Below are 16,547 nucleotides of genomic sequence, written 5' to 3'. Positions count from 1 at the left end.
CCACACTGGTTGGCCCTGTGAAAACAAGGCTATTATGCTATGATGTATATATCAAGCATTTGCTTCAAGTAGGACATAACTGCACAATTTTAATTCAGAATTTGAGTGCAGATAATAAATAATAATAATATATTATTATCATTATTAATTATTATTATTATTAATACCCTGCCCATCTGGCTGGGCTTCCCCAGCCACTTTGGGTGGCTTCCAAAAAAATATTAAAATACTGTAATACATCAAACATTAACAGCTTCCCAGACTGTATTATTCAGCCATAAAACTCACTGGGTGATTTTGGGCCAGTCTCTTTATCTTTTACTAACCTAACCTACCACATTTACAGGTCGGGAAAGAAAAATGTTACTAAGAAATACAATAATAGACACACACAGAGAGGCTTAGTGATAAAGCAGGTTCAAATCCCAGCATCCCTAATAATCTCCATCAGTGGGAATAAATGGAAGGTAGAAGTGTAGCAAGTGGGTGCAATCTTGTCCCTCTCAATTTGCTTTCAGTGAAGCACCTTTACAAGAACAGAAATACATAAGTAGAAAAGTGAAGAAACGTGCTGCCCCAGTTGGAGTACATAGCATTGACCTATGTCAAGTAACCCCAACCTGGTACTTTTCAGATGTTTCGGACTACAACTCCCACCATCCCTGAAAACTGACTATTTTGGCTGGCGCCTGAAACATCTGGAGGGCACCAAGTTGGGGAAGGTTGCCCTAAAATGAGCAATTGTCTGACTCAGTGAAAGGCAGCTGAAACAGATTTCCTACAAGCGTGGTGCCTATGGAGTCCTTTACACTGAGGCAGGCCTCAAGCTAGCAACAGAAAGCAGTAACTTAAAAGCACACTTCTGTCTTGTTTTTAATGTTGCCCATTATTCTCGCCAACCTCTTTTGAACAATTTAGTTCCACAGGGGCAGAGCACAAAGTGTCTTCTAAAAGCAGTTCAGTATCCAGGTCTCTTTTCTTCTATAGATGGAACAATCATTTTGGGAAGCCGAACCTTTCTTAAGTTTTAAATAGCAAAAAAAAGAGAGAACAGAGTATATTTCTGCAACAATTTAAGAGAGTACCTGTAGTAGGTAGATAGATTTCCCCCTTTTCTTCATCACCACAACAGATCAGGTCTTTGCTGACTATTTGTCCCCCACAACATTGCTGACTGAAGCCATCATGGAGAGATCCACCGCAACATATCTGGTTCCCTGATGTGGAATAAGGAATTCCCCGGCAGCAGGAATCCCCAATCCCAACAGAGGCCCAGTTTTGTTCTTCATCTGGGCAGCATACTTCTCCTGTAGATTTAAACACAGTATGGAAATCTACATAATCCATTCCATTATTTGTTGATGTTGGCAGTAGCAGTAGTAGATATGCGTTAATATTATTTACGCATCAGCATCAATGTACATAGAATGGTATGGTTTAGCATAAGCAAAGGGATTCTTAAGCTTTCAATCTAACATTTGACAGGGTAGCAGATAACAAAGGAGAGGAAGGACAAAAAAGGCAAAGAATGGATGGGTGCAAATACAGTTATGTGCACATTAGACTATTTCAGTGAAGGGTGAAAATGTCCTTGCATGTTAAGCTTTTAGCTAAAAGTGTAATACATTAGAAGGAAACACCTATAATATCATTCCTGTCCAACAGGTTTACAGTATCAGAAGTAGGTTAACTGTGAAGGAAAAGGACAGGGCTGGTGGACAAGTTAACAAAGATGAGAGAAAAAAGGGCTAGGAAAAAAGGAAAAGGGATTGGTGTGGCTGAGAGAGGAAGGCTTTTCTGTCAAAAGAGATGGCCCGTGCCCGTATATATAACTTAACAATTGCTACCATGTGCTACATTTTGCCTGAGAGCATTTTTGCAGTATCTCCCATGTTGAAGAACTTCAGATACTATAGCTAGGAGAGACCCGGGATTTCTGGGATTTTGTAAACTTTTTTAAAAAGTAAAATTCTTTTTATCTGATATTACTATGGTTTTCAAATGGTGTTAATTCTGCCATGAATTATTAAAGCCCCTCAAAGCAGGTTTCCAAGTTGTACTAGATTGGGCATGTACAGTACAAGCTAGTGATACTACTAGTGTTGAAATGAATCATTGCTATAATACTGCACAGGGCACCTAATTATAACTGCTCTGTTTCTCCATTTCTGAAAATTCTTTGTTGTCGTTTAGTCCTGTCTGACTCTTTGTGAGCCCACGGACCAGAGCACGCCAGGTACTCCTGTTTTTGAAAATTATTTAGGTAGTCGTTTTCAGAAAAATACAATTGTACACACATCCAAAGTCATGCATGCTGTGGTCCACATGTGAACCAGCTATCTTTCACTTAAGTTTCCTCTTCAGAAGTACTCTCCATCAACTACATTTGAATCTTCTTCAAGTTTAATATGCCACTTGGAGTTCTATTAGGGGAGTTTTGAAAAGGGAACTGTCCAAAACCACTAGTGTGTGCATGCAATCTGAGGCATAAGTCACCTTGCTGGAAGCTAGCTACGATGTTCTCAGATGACATTCAGAAAAGAACATTGTTCACTTTCTCCACAAAACCCCAGGGAGAGAGAGAAGTGTGATGAGCGCTAGCATTATTTACTTTATATAGTTTGGAAATTCACCCCTTCCCATCTTTGCTTTGGGATTCATATCCTTATCTTCTTTCCTCAAAGATAACACTACCACTCCTTTCCTGAGTTCTAAGCTTCATGCTTGTAGCAGAGGACTTAAGTTCATCTCTCACATTATTAAAAGTGGCCAAACAACATCTGGAAGGCATGCATGCCAAGAGTGCCCTGTATAAATATCTTTATCAAATAAAGTCAATAATAAACCAAAAAAGACATGAGCAAACCTTTGGAGTGTAAGAGATATAATCAGTTTAGATACTTAACCACATTTCTCTGCTCTCCTCAGAATCTAATTTCATGACTGAACAGAGTAAGGCCTTCAAGGGGGTATGTAAGTTACATCAATTGGAAATAATACAGATTTTTTCATATATTTTTATTTTATAGAAGGACCATTAGACATAAGACACAAAGGATCAGTAACCTTCTCATTAACCTCTCAAAATGGGATCCATTCCAAGCCAAGCTTGAAAATGTTTTCTCTCTGAAACTACCATGCAGTCTTACCAGTTAATTGTTATCCTTATCAAAAAATGACCCACATTAACATTTCGCTTGGGGTTATTAGCATAATTATAAAAAGAGAGAGAGGAGGAAAGTGACCAATATTGTTCTTGTTGCTGCACTTAAGAAACAAGGGGGAAGAAGAAAGCAGAAACCACATCTTAAAAAAAACACACTGCTGGCAAACAGTTTAAAAATATTCACCGCTTGAAACTTAACAATTGCCAATTGAATTTGAGCTTCTTTTAGAAACAAGATGGTTTGCATCACTGTACTTTTCTGTCCTTATGTAAACAGCATTAAGCTAGTTAACAGAGACCACCGGATGGGTCTAGAGGTCACAGACAATGATCTTCTTATTTTAGTACATTGAGATTAATGAGACCACCAAAAGACTCTCCTTTATTGGGACAGCATTTTTTCCCCTTTTGGATGACATCATGGGAGGCATTCTAATATTGTGATATATGAATGACTTCTGAAGGCCCTGGAATTTAGGATGTGCTGCATAGCTTGGCTGAAATTCAAAGTACTTCTGAGCACAGGGAGTGTTTGCCAACCCATGGGTAATGCAGTCAATTTAGCTGCTGACCTCACAGTTGTCTGCAAAGAGTTTTGTGCATTAAACATCCGGTAGAAATCTTTCTTTGGGCTACCATACTCGCCCTATTTTAAAATGTGTCAAAAACCTAATTGCAAATAATATTAAGAGGGTTGCTCAAAGGGAAAAAAAAGATGTTTCTTTCTTGGCAAGCTTAAATTTGGGGGAAAAAATGTATCATAGAACAGATTTCATACTATACAGCACCCCATTTTCCAGAGTACTTAGTGATTCTGACAATATACAATAAGGAATGTAATACTGGGTCTTGATTCCACCCCCACCCCCTTAAATATATACAGCTTTTAATTAAGAATTGGGTATATGTCTACATGGGCAGATAAGACGGAGCTAACCCATTTTCTGCAGTGTCAAATTGCACTGTGTGGAGAAAAGTCACACTTGGAAGCCATTCTATTTTGTGGTAAGCCGTGCAGTGAGCTTGTTATGGGATGGTATATACACGCAATAAAAAGATAACTAGTTTAGTATGTCGTGGTGAGCCAAAATGTGCTGCAAATCCACTCCCGAACTACGGAGGGGGGGGGCTGCGGGCGCACGCCCCATTCACACTCTCGCGGGGCTGGCGCCAGCCCCGCAGGACTTAGAGATCCCCATGAATATTCATGCCAGGTAGCGTCAGCCAATGGGCTGGCACTGGGGGTGGGGCTACCGGGGGCACTTAAGGTCAGGGCAGCCCTGACTCGCCCCCTTTTCGTCCCCTCAGCAGCCGCGGTTTCCCACCCACCCACCCTTTAGGTAGGCATCCTGAGTTTGCTATGGGCTTCGGCTGGTCGCTGCAAGGGGCCTGGTAGGAGTTTTTCCATTTGGCTAATTGGCTGAATTTTGAAGCCACTTGGTTTTTTCGCCTACCTCGTAGCAAAACGTCACAACTCTTGGGTTTTGGCGGTTAGGCATTGGCCGGGGTATTGTTATGCAAATGAGGTTGGGGGGGAGGATCGCCATCATCTCCCCCAATGCTTGGAGGGTAGTTCGTTAAAGGACTCCGGGGGGCGTCGCCTCGTCCAAAACCTACGGAGGCTAGGGCCTAAAGCGCACTCCCGAGCGTTAACCCCTTGGGGAGCGCCTACGGATGTACATCTGGGGGGCTCCCCCTGTTGGTGCTTAACCCTCCCCGGTTAGACCGGATAGACTGTTAGGGCCAATGCCTAAGGCCAATACCGCTCTTCCTGTAATCAATAAAGTTGTGGCCATTTTCGCCCATCAACCTAAATTCTTGTGTCCGGTGTCGTTATTTATTCTATCTGTGGGAGGGGGCGGGTATCGCCACGCAACTAACTTTCAACTCACCTGCTCCCCAGTAGAATTAGATTGAGTGAGGGTGACTGGCCCAAGTTCTCCGAGTGAACATCATGGCTCAGTGGAGATTTGAACCCATAGTTCCTCAACCAATAGCAAGCTGTCAATTCTCATCCTGTTCACGTATTCAGCCGTTGTAAAGCTATTTAGATAACGAACGCCTAACACACAAGTGTGTAGATACTTTACGTATTCATCCATTCAACAGTGTCATTATGAGCATAGAATGCTTTTCCAATATTGGGCAAAAATCACAGCACTATTCCATTTCTTATCCTGTGAAATATTATTCTTCTAAAATTTACGCACAAATACAAATTCATTCTTCTGAAAGGCAACTGTGCAGATGTGTTTTGTCAAATTCTTGCATTATTTCCCCCCTTACCTGCTAGTACTCTTGTGTAATAGCCACCACAACACTGATGCTCCAGTTGCACAGCATGCACCTGGCCGCCACAGCAAACACCTGATGTATTATGCATAACTGGGATGTATTTGTCTTCACAGCACCGGAAACCTGGTGTATTGTTGTGCAGAATCCCATTGCAACACACCTTAAAGTATTTAAAAACAACAAGGACAGAGACACGATGTGTTAAAAATATATTTCCTGCAGAAAACAATCAGAAGGGGAAAGTATGTATAAATCTAAAGAAGATATAATGGCTGAAAGTCATGCCATGCCCTCTTGTTGTTGATCTTTGTCTGTCTTGAGATACAATGGAATGGACATCCAAGGGTGAAGTCAAACACTGTGTTGACAACAGCGAAGTGACCTTCCTGGGGCACAAGCCTAGGCAGTATGTATGGAGGTCCTGGACTGTCCAGACAACCCCATCCCCCTTGACCTCCTTGATGTGGTCCAAAGGAAAGCGGAGCAATACGTTTGGCACCAGCTTGGCTGCAGGAGTTACTGGAAAGAGGCGCTAGTGCAAATATAGTATACAGACAAAAAAGAAATGCAAATTATCTCACCATAATGTAGGTGAGATAAGTGCCTGCTCAGCCTTCTGCCATGCCTCTAATTTTTGACGGGCAGCTTCAAGACCTCTGCCCTCCCTCCTTATACTTTTTACCATTAAACTGGACTTGGGAAGGACAACTCTTAAAAGAAAGAACTATCATATGCAGAGTTGGACATATGACCACCATACAACCTGCATTGATTAGTGCTACAATTGTTGGCCTTCAAGCATATTTTACAGTAATGATTTCTTCATTAATATAGATGTTTCTTCAGGAAAGTTTAAGATTTTTGATGCTGAGATGTTATCATGATTAGAAGGTAGTTCTCATTTCTGGATTTCGGATAGGACGTGTATGAATTAGAAAGCTATAATTATACAAATCAGGGTTTCCCAATGCAAGCACCTGTGTTGTTTCTTAAATTTATTTTTTCCTTTGTGGCATATGATCACTTCTTTACTACTATGATTCTTCAAATACACTGAACATAATATATGTGTGTATGTACACACACACACACACACACACACACACACACACTTTCTCCTTGAAGTAGCATTCGCATGGAAATGATTTCTGAATAGGACTTAACTGAAGACCTCTTTCTGGCTATTGTTGGGATGAATTATATGCTTGAACAATCAAATAATTATTTGTATGCTTGAACCTGTGAAAGCAGGCTAGCATGGCGTACACATGACACATACCAAACAGTAAGTTGAGTCATTGTAAAATGCAATCTCAGAACTTACATTCATTTCATTTTACAAGGAACAGTTATTATTGCTAGATCGAAAAGGTGTTTTCTAGTGTAGCACAGGTACATAAAGGATACCTTATTGATCTTTTATGTTTATTAGTGGTCAAATAAAACCACTCACATAATTTTGCTTTCATTTTCATGTGGAGCAAAATCTCTCCCAAACAGATATAAAATTGTCAATCATAGTTTTGCACACTTGCTCAAGTGTCAGCCCTCCATCTGAAGGCTGAGAATGGACACACACCCAAACCCTACCTACAACTGTAATCAATAAAATTTGTGGCCAATTTTAAAATACCCAGAACAACTTGTGCTGTTTATTCCACCTATCTCTGTCTAGGTATTTGCTCCTTGGGGGGGGGGGAGGGGTCACTGTGAGTGGGTCTGTAGCTATTACAACTGTTGTTATTTGTTTATTACATATCTGTAGAGCTCTTCATCCAGGGCAGTTTTCAATATAAAAACACAAAAATACATAACAAGCGAAAACAATTCCCCCTCCCACCCCCCACCCCATTTTAAAAGGCCATAGATTATTTAATTAGCCAAAGGCCAGGGAGAAGAATTTTTGCCTGATGCATAAAGATGTAACGAAGGCACAAGACGACCCTCCCTGGGGAGAGCATCCTGCAAGGTTCCCTACCCCTGCTATAAATAAACCCACCACCATTCTATAAACACTACACTGAACACAACTACAGCAACAAAGTGAATTAAAAAGGTTTTGCAATGACTTCCTGACCGTGGAGTAATATTTTTTTAAATATTATGAGAATATATGTATTTTTTTAATAAAAAAAATGCTAAGCATCCCCCGATTCCCCTCAAAATGAAATCTCTGTGGGAATGAGGAAGTAATGATAGTTAAACTAATTTATAGTGCAGACAGGCCCCTTAACCCTGCATATTTTATCACTAGTTGGTTGCAGTAATGTGCCATTTGACACGTCTAATCTCTGCTATGCTTTGTTAGCTGGGCATGCAGCTCCTTTTTAAACTACACATGGGGAAAAAATACTCTTAAAATGGATTTCCCCCCTTTAGTTTTCTTGGTAATTTCTAAAAGCAGAACTCTATGCAAGAGGAAATAAAACGTTTGTACAAGCCTTGTACAAGCCTGTCATTAGGTAACGGATACCTCCTGCTCATTAAAAGTACCGTATTTTTTGCTCTATAAGACTCACTTTTTCCCTCCTAAAAAGTAAGGGGAAATGTGTGTGCGTCTTATGGAGCGAATGCAGGCTGCACAGCTATCACAGAAGTCAGAACAGCAAGAGGGATTGCTGCTTTCACTGCGTAGCGATCCCTCTTGCTGTTCTGGCTTCTGATATTCAGAATATTTTTTTTCTTGTTTTCCTCCTCCAAAAACTAGGTGCGTCTTGTGGTCTGGTGCGTCCAATAGAGCGAAAAATACGATAAGTGGTAAAGCTTGCCACTGGGAGAACAGGATGCTGGACTAGATAGGCCATTGGCCTGATCCAAAAGGCTTGCCTTATGGCCTCGTGCTCTTCAATGTACAAGCTGAAATCGACAAATGGGGCTGTCCCTTAATTCAGTGCTGCCGCTAGGAAAGGAGCAGAAATTTGTGAAGCAAGTTAGGCAGTCCATTTCCAAGCCTAGTTCAAAGCATCAGAACGCCAAAGCCACATGCCCCAGTCTGGTGGCAGCTGAATAATGCTCCAATGCATCCCTGAATGAAAATGTGCATTTTGAAGGTGAGGATTAACTTTCTAATGGCAAAGATGAATCCTTTTCTTTTTTTATTCCACACCCCCTCCCTTAAATGTCTATATCTATAATTCAACCGTCAGTCTATCTAAGCCCAGGTGAGATCAGATTCTTAAGTACAAGCCTTCTGTGGCTCGGCCTCACATACAGCCATCAGCTCGTAAGTTTAATTGAAATGTATGGCAGCAAGAAAATCTTTATCTATACTTTGGCAGATTGATGGTGCAACAGCGACTTATCTGTATTAGTGGAAACCTATTAACTAGTGCATACACAGGCTTGCTATGGTTCAGTACCGTTATTCCTTTAGGCACTAACATTATTCACGTGATTAGCCCCATTGAGTTCTTCTGAGCATGCAGGGCAATGATACTATGACTTTCACATTTCCTTCTGTAATTACTTTTAAACAGGTGAAAATGCTAACAATCAAACTGAGTGGAAGATAAAGAAAATTACAGAAATTAACACAGTTTATGAAGCTGAGCTTTTTATGTGGTCAATCGGTAAAACAAAGCAACTCACATATTCCCCTGATTCCTTTATCACAGATTGACAGAAATGGAGGGGGGGGGAGTTTCCCCTGAAATGGCAGGGAAACCAGAGCTGGAAATGACCCCATTGTCCAAATTCTGAATTTTAAAGTATCCAAATGAGTAAGATTCAAATCTTACTCATTTGGATGCATTAAAATTCAGAACCCCGACTTCACATTTGGGACCTCTTTTTGTCCAGTGAAACAACAGTACTTTTCCCACTTATTTTGAGTTATTGTAATACTGCACTTGGAAATAAGTTCAATAAGACATACCGTATACTTCTGTGTATAAGACGCCCCCATGTATAAGACAACCCTATTTTTTAAAACCCAATATTTAAGAAATAAAGTTGTCTAGCTTTTTTGGAGGGTGGGGGAGGTCACTTCCGCCAATCGCTCACCCGCCAATGCTGATCGCTTGCCACAGTCACTGCCAATTGCACACCTCACTGCAGCCAGCAATTGTATGCCTGCTCGCCGCCACCAACAGCCCTCCCGCCCACTTGCTGCAGCTGCCAATCGCCTGCCTGCCTCACCACTGCCGCCAATCACCTGCCCAATTGCCGAAGCCACAGCCAATTGCCAGCAGGCCTTGCCGCAGCCACCAATCACCCACCCAATCGCCGCTGCCAATCTCCTGCTTGCCTATTTTTTTTTAGCAAAAAGCATCATCTTATACATGGAAAAATGCGGTACTCCTGTCTCTAGCAAATGTGCGTATGACTATAACTATAATCCTGTTTGGTTTATGCACTGCAAGTTTGCACTGGTGTTAATTTATTCCACCCTATGTGTATTTGTATACTTACTTGCTAGGAATTACTGTTACTATAGCGTCTGCCTCGCTACAAGACAATTATTAAACAAAATTCTGTTTTAAAGATCTGAGAAGTATAGAAGAGACACCTTTGTCTTGGGGTTGGTGGGAGATATTTTCCTCCCCTGCTACAAATTCAGGGGAAACTTATCTTCACGCTTGGGGATATGATAATGCACCTCCATACTAAGGAAACAAGACCAGACTGAAAATGAAACTGCGGAAGGGACACAGCTGAGTGGTAGAGAATCTGCTTTGTACGCAGAAGATCTCAGGTTCAACCCCCAGCATCTGGTTGGCCACTGTGAGAAGACAATACTGGAGGAGATGGACCAATGGCCTGATTCAGGAGGCTCCTGTCATATTCTTATGTTAGAGACTGAACAGGTCTGCCTCTCTCACAAACATATTGAACAGTTCCCTTCCAAGCATGGCATTTGGACACTTTTGGATAGATGTTGCATTTCTGACTAGGGTAATTAGGATCAGCCTGATATTGTCTTGCAACTTGACTTGTAATGGCATAAACAAACATGTTAGGAACCTCTCCCATCCAACTGAGGAATGGTTTTCTGCAAGGATAGACTGTGTCATCGAGTTCTCCATGGGGAATTTGGTCATGCTTTCCTGAGACAACCTCTTGTTAAAAGTAGCTGTCACTATGTACCTAAGAAGGAGCTTACCAATTTGCTCCTACTCAACACAATGCTGAAGCTCATATATCCAGCTAGCCAACATTTGCATGCTTCACTATACTATTACATAGCTCCGTAACATCATCTGCAACATGCTGTAAATCGCAAAATAGCATTTTTGGCAGCATTTTAAGACAGTTACTATTTGCATTGGTATGAAGCCCAGAGGATATGCATTATCAGCCCATAAAACAGAATGCATTCAAGTAATGTCAGGATTGTGTCATATTCTGGAAGGGAAAAAAGCCAACATACAGAAATTGGTAATGATCATCATTATCTCATCCTCCTTTATTTAGGTGCAGAAGCAGCCAGGGTTCTCATAAGGTCAGTATTATCTCATCCTATTTTATTTAGGAACAGCAACTGTGGATGGCGTAATCAGGCATAGGGCCATATATGTGCTATCCTACCTAATAGAAAATATTTCATTACCTAATTATAGTCTATACAATGGACCTGACTTAGTTCTACCTAGATTAATAGGAATTAGGGATGCAGGTAGAATTTGTTTTAAATCACACCGCTCCCTGGTATTTTAAGGAGCTGCAGTTTGTGGGTTGGACAAAAAAGCACAAATGGAGGAAATCTTATTCTGAGACCAACTAAACACATGTTATGATACATAATCATGCCTACTCATAGCATGAGTTGCAAAACCCAGGACCTTCATCTGACAGAATTATAGTTGGAAGAATGGACAAGGCTCATCTAGTTCACCCCCTGCAATGCAGGATTCTTTTGCCCAATGTGGGGCTTGAACCCACAACCTTGAGATTAAAAGCCTCAAGCCCTACCAGTTGAGATGCCCCACCTTTTAATCCTGGTCAAGGTACCCAATTTTGACAGAGCTGGTGGGCCAGTACAAGCAGCTTGGGTTACTAGAAGTGGCCCGGGTCATTGCACTAAAGCATACTTCTAATTCCCACTTGAAGATCCTTTCACTGCACTGGTTGCTTCTCCCAAATTTCCTCAAATTTTGCAAGCAGGTTGGATTGTCTTCCGGTGTGCTGCATTGTGCTCTAAATACAATTGCCTGGATCCTGCCCTACAACTGTGAAAGCCACGGGTTGTGAGTGAATTTTCAGCATGTGATGTCAGAACATCCACAAGACCCACTTACCACGCTCAAACTCCCACAAATGGAAACAAATGTTCTTTTGACTTGGATCATAATTAAAGTAATACGATAATGTGAGGAAGTGGCTAGAGAGTTGGACTAGAGTCTGGCATTCCAGGGTTCAAATCCCCACTCAGCCATGAAGGCCATTAGGTGACCTTGGGCCAGTCACACTCTTTTAGACTAACCCACCTCACAAGGCTGTTTTGAGGATAAAATGGACAAGTGGGAAAGCGTGTGTGCCACCTTAAACTCTTTGGAGGAAATGTGGGAAACAAATGTAATAAATAAATAATGAGGTTATTTGCATAGTGTGTTGCCAATCCACATTAATTCAGCAGCTAATTGAAGGACATTAGTCTCTAGCATAACTTACTTGAGCATTAAAATCCACATACCAAAAACACATACCCAATGCAAAACAATAAACTTATCAACCTATATAGTGGTATAACCTTAGGTTCCCTTATGTGTTTCACTCCGTTCAACTTTGAAGATGCATACTGGAGTTGGTTAGACCTACATTTCCAAGGACTAACTGAAATGGTTGTTTTACTTTTTAAGGTTCTGGATTACAGTGTATGATAAACATTTAAATTTTATGAAGCCAAGATCTGAAAACTTTATCTTAGTGGAAACAGAATGTGAATGCTACAGTTTTGACTAACCCTACCCACAGAAGGATGCCATATAAGATGCTTATCATCCGGAATATTAATTGGTTTCTTTTGGTTACTTTCACCGATAAACATATTCTCTTATTTTAAAAGCACCTTATTAACACCTAAGATTGTGTTTCCTTCTATCACTTTCTTTGGTACCTCTTGGCCTTGAGTGAATTGCAGTTTGGGATTAGTTACACTTTTTAATTAATTAACGACATGCTCATACACTAAACTTTTAAGATGCTAAATTCATAGATTTGCTTGCACTCTCTTCCTTTAAATCAGCACTCAAGATGAAATACATAATGGAAGAATCATGGTTTGAAGACTCTGCTGCACTGTGGCAACAAGTCCCTGTCAACACTGTACAGATCCTTTATGAAGGGCTGTAAAGGTAATGCAGAATAAACTTTGTTTATTTTTATATTTTGCTTTTATTTTGCTAAAGGCAACAGGCAAAAGGCAGATCCAATATTGGATAAAACATTTCGGAAGGCACTCTACTGACATAAGTTCTTGTGCCCAATGCTGAAGCACAGTGGAAGTAAAACATGAACCAGATAGTATAAGGGCCATACTGTGTCCTAGATAAAGGAGAAGGAAAGGGAAAGAAATGTTTCACTCTTGATTTTCAGAAAGAGCATAGCTCATTTTTAAGATGAAGATGATCACAGCTGAGCTGGACCCAATGAATGGTTTTTTTAAAAAATCCCATTATAGTCTTTTTCTTAGTGAATTTCTTGCACTACAGATATCAAATGGCACTGTATGGTATTGATACACTTGGATACTTACCTTTCTCATCGTGGCATTCATTTGTTCCTCCTTGCAGGCTTTTTCTGTTCTGAAACATTGTAAGCGAAGAAAGCAACTCTCTTCCAGCACCTGCCTGTCTGGCTATCTAGAGAACTTTCAGGGCACAACCCTCTGAAGGTGGCTCATAACAGGATAATTTAGCTTTCAAATAATTTATAGACAAAGCCACCTGCAATGTCTTCAGTCAGGGCTCTCAATGGTCCTCCTTTCACCATCCACCATATCAGCTTGTATTAAGTGTAGTCGACAAACAGAGAGGCTAACAGAGAGGCCATCTCAAATTATGACCCTTGGAACTCCTCAGATTCTTCTCTGGTGTGGTTTATAATCTGGCCCAGATAAAGGTTATTCTGATGGCCCTCTCCTTAGAAGAACTGGACACACAAAAATTGCTTCTGAAGGACAAATACCCCCGGCACACAAAGACTGCTTTTTCCTGCAGCAGCAGTACCCTGCTTAGCGTAGTCTTGGAAACCAGCCTAAAAACTGATTTCTTGGTGGCAAAAGTGTTGTCGCCCTGCTGCCAAGCAACAGTGTGTAGAGCTTGGTGGAGCATGAGGTCAAACAAAGAGAAGAGTCTCCAAGATACACCTGGCAGAATCAGCATACAAAGTCCAATCAATTCCAAGGGTTCTGCAAACAGCAAACCATGTGGTCAGACAATCCAGAGGTCAGGAAATCCAATGATCACAAACCAAGGGCCCAGACAGAGAGCAGGAAGTACAAAGTAGGGAACCACAGGTGTTGTTTCCAGAATCTGTCTGCTGCTGAGTGGTCTGTTTAAGAAGGCTGAAGCCAGCTGGTTCTCATCAGTGCCTACTCCTCTGTGTCCTTGAAGGCTGATCAGTTGCAGGTGGAGTCACTCCCCCTTCTCCCCCTTCAGGTTGCTATTCAGCAGGTGAAGCTGACTCCTGACCCATGACACAAAAGCCTATTCCAGGGGAACCTATTCTGTACTACCATGGGAGGCAGCTTGATTTATCAGTAAATCTGATTAATTTCTTCATGTATTTGGTTAAATATGTTACAATTGACAAGGTCAGTGTGATTAAAGGTAAAAAGAGATGGGAAGCTGGTGAGAAGCCTAAGGCATCCTTTAGAGCAGGATGCAGCCACCGTGGTGCGCTCCAATTCTTTTGGGTTACAGTTCCCACCAGCTCCTCCTCCTCCTCCCCAGTCAGCATGGTCAATGCTCAGTAATGACTATAATTGTAGTCCATGACATCTGGAGGGCACGATGTTGGCTACCCCTAATATAGCACATGAAAAGAGTGCTCCACAACTTTTAAGGAGGACAGGAAGTAGAATCCCTTTAGTGCCTGCCTCACCCTTGGGGGCCATGCCTTCTTCAGAACATGGATAGATGTGTGAGTTATGGGGAGCCGGATGGTGCAATTCATTATGGTCTCTGAGCAAGAGTGGGACCACTCTAAATGGGAGCAAGGTGCCTGTGCTGCCTGGTCCAAAGTGTGTTAATACCTGCACTAGAGATGGGATGAGTTAAGAATAAGAACTCAACTCATGGCAGAACCTTTTACACTTAAATTTTAAATCTATAAAACTACAGCCCTTTACATCACTAAAACTGCACTTTCATATTCATATTCCTGGTCTGTACACAAATATATATTTCCCTTCGTGTTTTCTTTCTCAGCTGGTAACAAACTATAAAGGTACTAAGTTCACTAAATAAAAAAAACAAACAAAAAACTTATACTGGGAATGATTCTCAAAAATGCAGTAATGCATATTTGAACCTTACAGGTGAGACAATAAAGGGCTAAACTTTCCCAGTGCTAAATGCAACACATAGCTAAGGCTGTGTCAGCTGCTGTAATTTATATTTTGATGTGAATCACTCAGATAACTCACTTTCCTAATTGCTGTCTTGTCTGACAGCGATCTTATGAATACATGCTGTCATTGCATGTGTGATGATGCTGTTGACAAATAGGGACATTATTTCATTACATTAAATCTTACCTTCAAACTAAGAGTTTTCTACCTCATTTGTCAATAAAAAACTGTGTACAGACTCCTACTCTCTGACTACATTATTGATCCCACTCCTAAACTGCAACTAATATGACCATTAATCTGCAAATGACCATAATTTTAAAATATTTCTGACAAAGCACGATAGGCCCACATTCAGAGTTGCTCATCATTGTCACGTAAACAACCACCCACTTGTAGCTGAAACTAAATGGATTTGCTGTAAAGTGGCATCAAATCATTCAACCAAGTAAGTCTCCAAAAAGGCATCTAATCATCCCAATAAACTAATATTTGCCATGCAGATTATGATAAATGATAAGAATAAAATGCACTAGAGGAAGCTGTATAAGCATCTCCTCATACTTTTTACTGTCAGCTTTTTTAAAAAAATAATAATATAGGTAGCACAAGACTGTTGGAAACAGATGTGTATCTAAAAGCAGTCAGTTACTATGGATTCACTGTAATTGAAGCATATAGAAACATTGGCTCAAGCTTCAGTACTGCAAGGTTATCAGTTGTGATGGCATATGCTGGCATCATGCAACCCGTAATACGGCAGCACAATTTAATTCCACTGTAACGCAAGCATCACAATCACATAGCTGCAGCATGCAAATCAATGCTATGGATATGTGTGTAAACAGGACATCATGGGCTCCTCCAGATGTCCTCCTTTTTGCACATTCATGATGATTTGTGCTTGTGATGTTTGTGACTGCAAAGGTTTTGGGGCGGCCCCGTTTCATTTTCAGTCAATGACTTATCCCATAACCTCCTGTTGAAATCTCATAACTTTTTATACCACAAATGTTCTTGTTTATCTTTTCCCCACTTTTTTGTTGTGCTATAGCCCCTCCAGACAGAAGTAATGTGGCAGCATCAGGGAAGCATCCCAGAACCAACTAAAGTAGAATAAATCATAAAATCTCATAGTTGGAAGGGACCCCAAGGATCATCTAGTCCAACCCCCTGCAATGCAATTAATCTCAACTAAAGCATCCATGACAGATAGCCATCCTGCTTAAAAACCTCCAAGGAAGGAGAGTCTACAACCTCCCAAGGGAGTCTGTTCCACTGTCAAACAGCTCTTACCATCGTTCTTCCTGATGTTTAGTCTGAATCTCCTTTCTTTATCTCAAGCCATTCATTTGTGTTCTACCTCCAGAGGAGAAAACAAGCTTGCTCCATCTTCCATGTGACAGCCCTTTAGATATTTGAAGATGGCTATCACATCTCCTTTCGGTCTCCCCTTTTCTAGGCTAAAGATACTCAACTCTCTCAATCATCCCTAATAAGTCTTGGTTTCCAGACCCTTGTTCATCTTGGTTGCCCTCCTCTGCATACGTTCCAGCTTGTCAATATCCTTCTTAA

At 41.0% G+C, this 16,547-nt stretch overlaps 1 protein-coding gene across 5 annotated transcripts in view; it reads right to left on the bottom strand.

The window, feature by feature from the left end:
• The window catches only part of USH2A (usherin), a 430,807-nt gene that overhangs the window by 105,168 nt on the left and 309,092 nt on the right, over nucleotides 1–16,547 (bottom strand). For all 5 annotated transcript variants that reach the window (XM_083493951.1, XM_083493952.1, XM_083493953.1 and 2 more), the window contains 2 exons: nucleotides 5,453–5,621; nucleotides 1,086–1,307 (listed from right to left, as the gene is read on the bottom strand). In XM_083493951.1, coding sequence (XP_083350077.1) covers nucleotides 1,086–1,307; nucleotides 5,453–5,621 — 391 coding nt within the window. The remainder of the gene's footprint in view (nucleotides 1–1,085; nucleotides 1,308–5,452; nucleotides 5,622–16,547) is intronic.

Source organism: Podarcis liolepis (assembly GCF_965112155.1).
Source record: "Podarcis liolepis genome assembly, chromosome: 3".
Taxonomy (NCBI): domain Eukaryota; kingdom Metazoa; phylum Chordata; class Lepidosauria; order Squamata; family Lacertidae; genus Podarcis; species Podarcis liolepis.
Note: the sequence above shows the minus strand (reverse complement) of the source record. Positions and strands in the feature narration are given on the sequence as shown.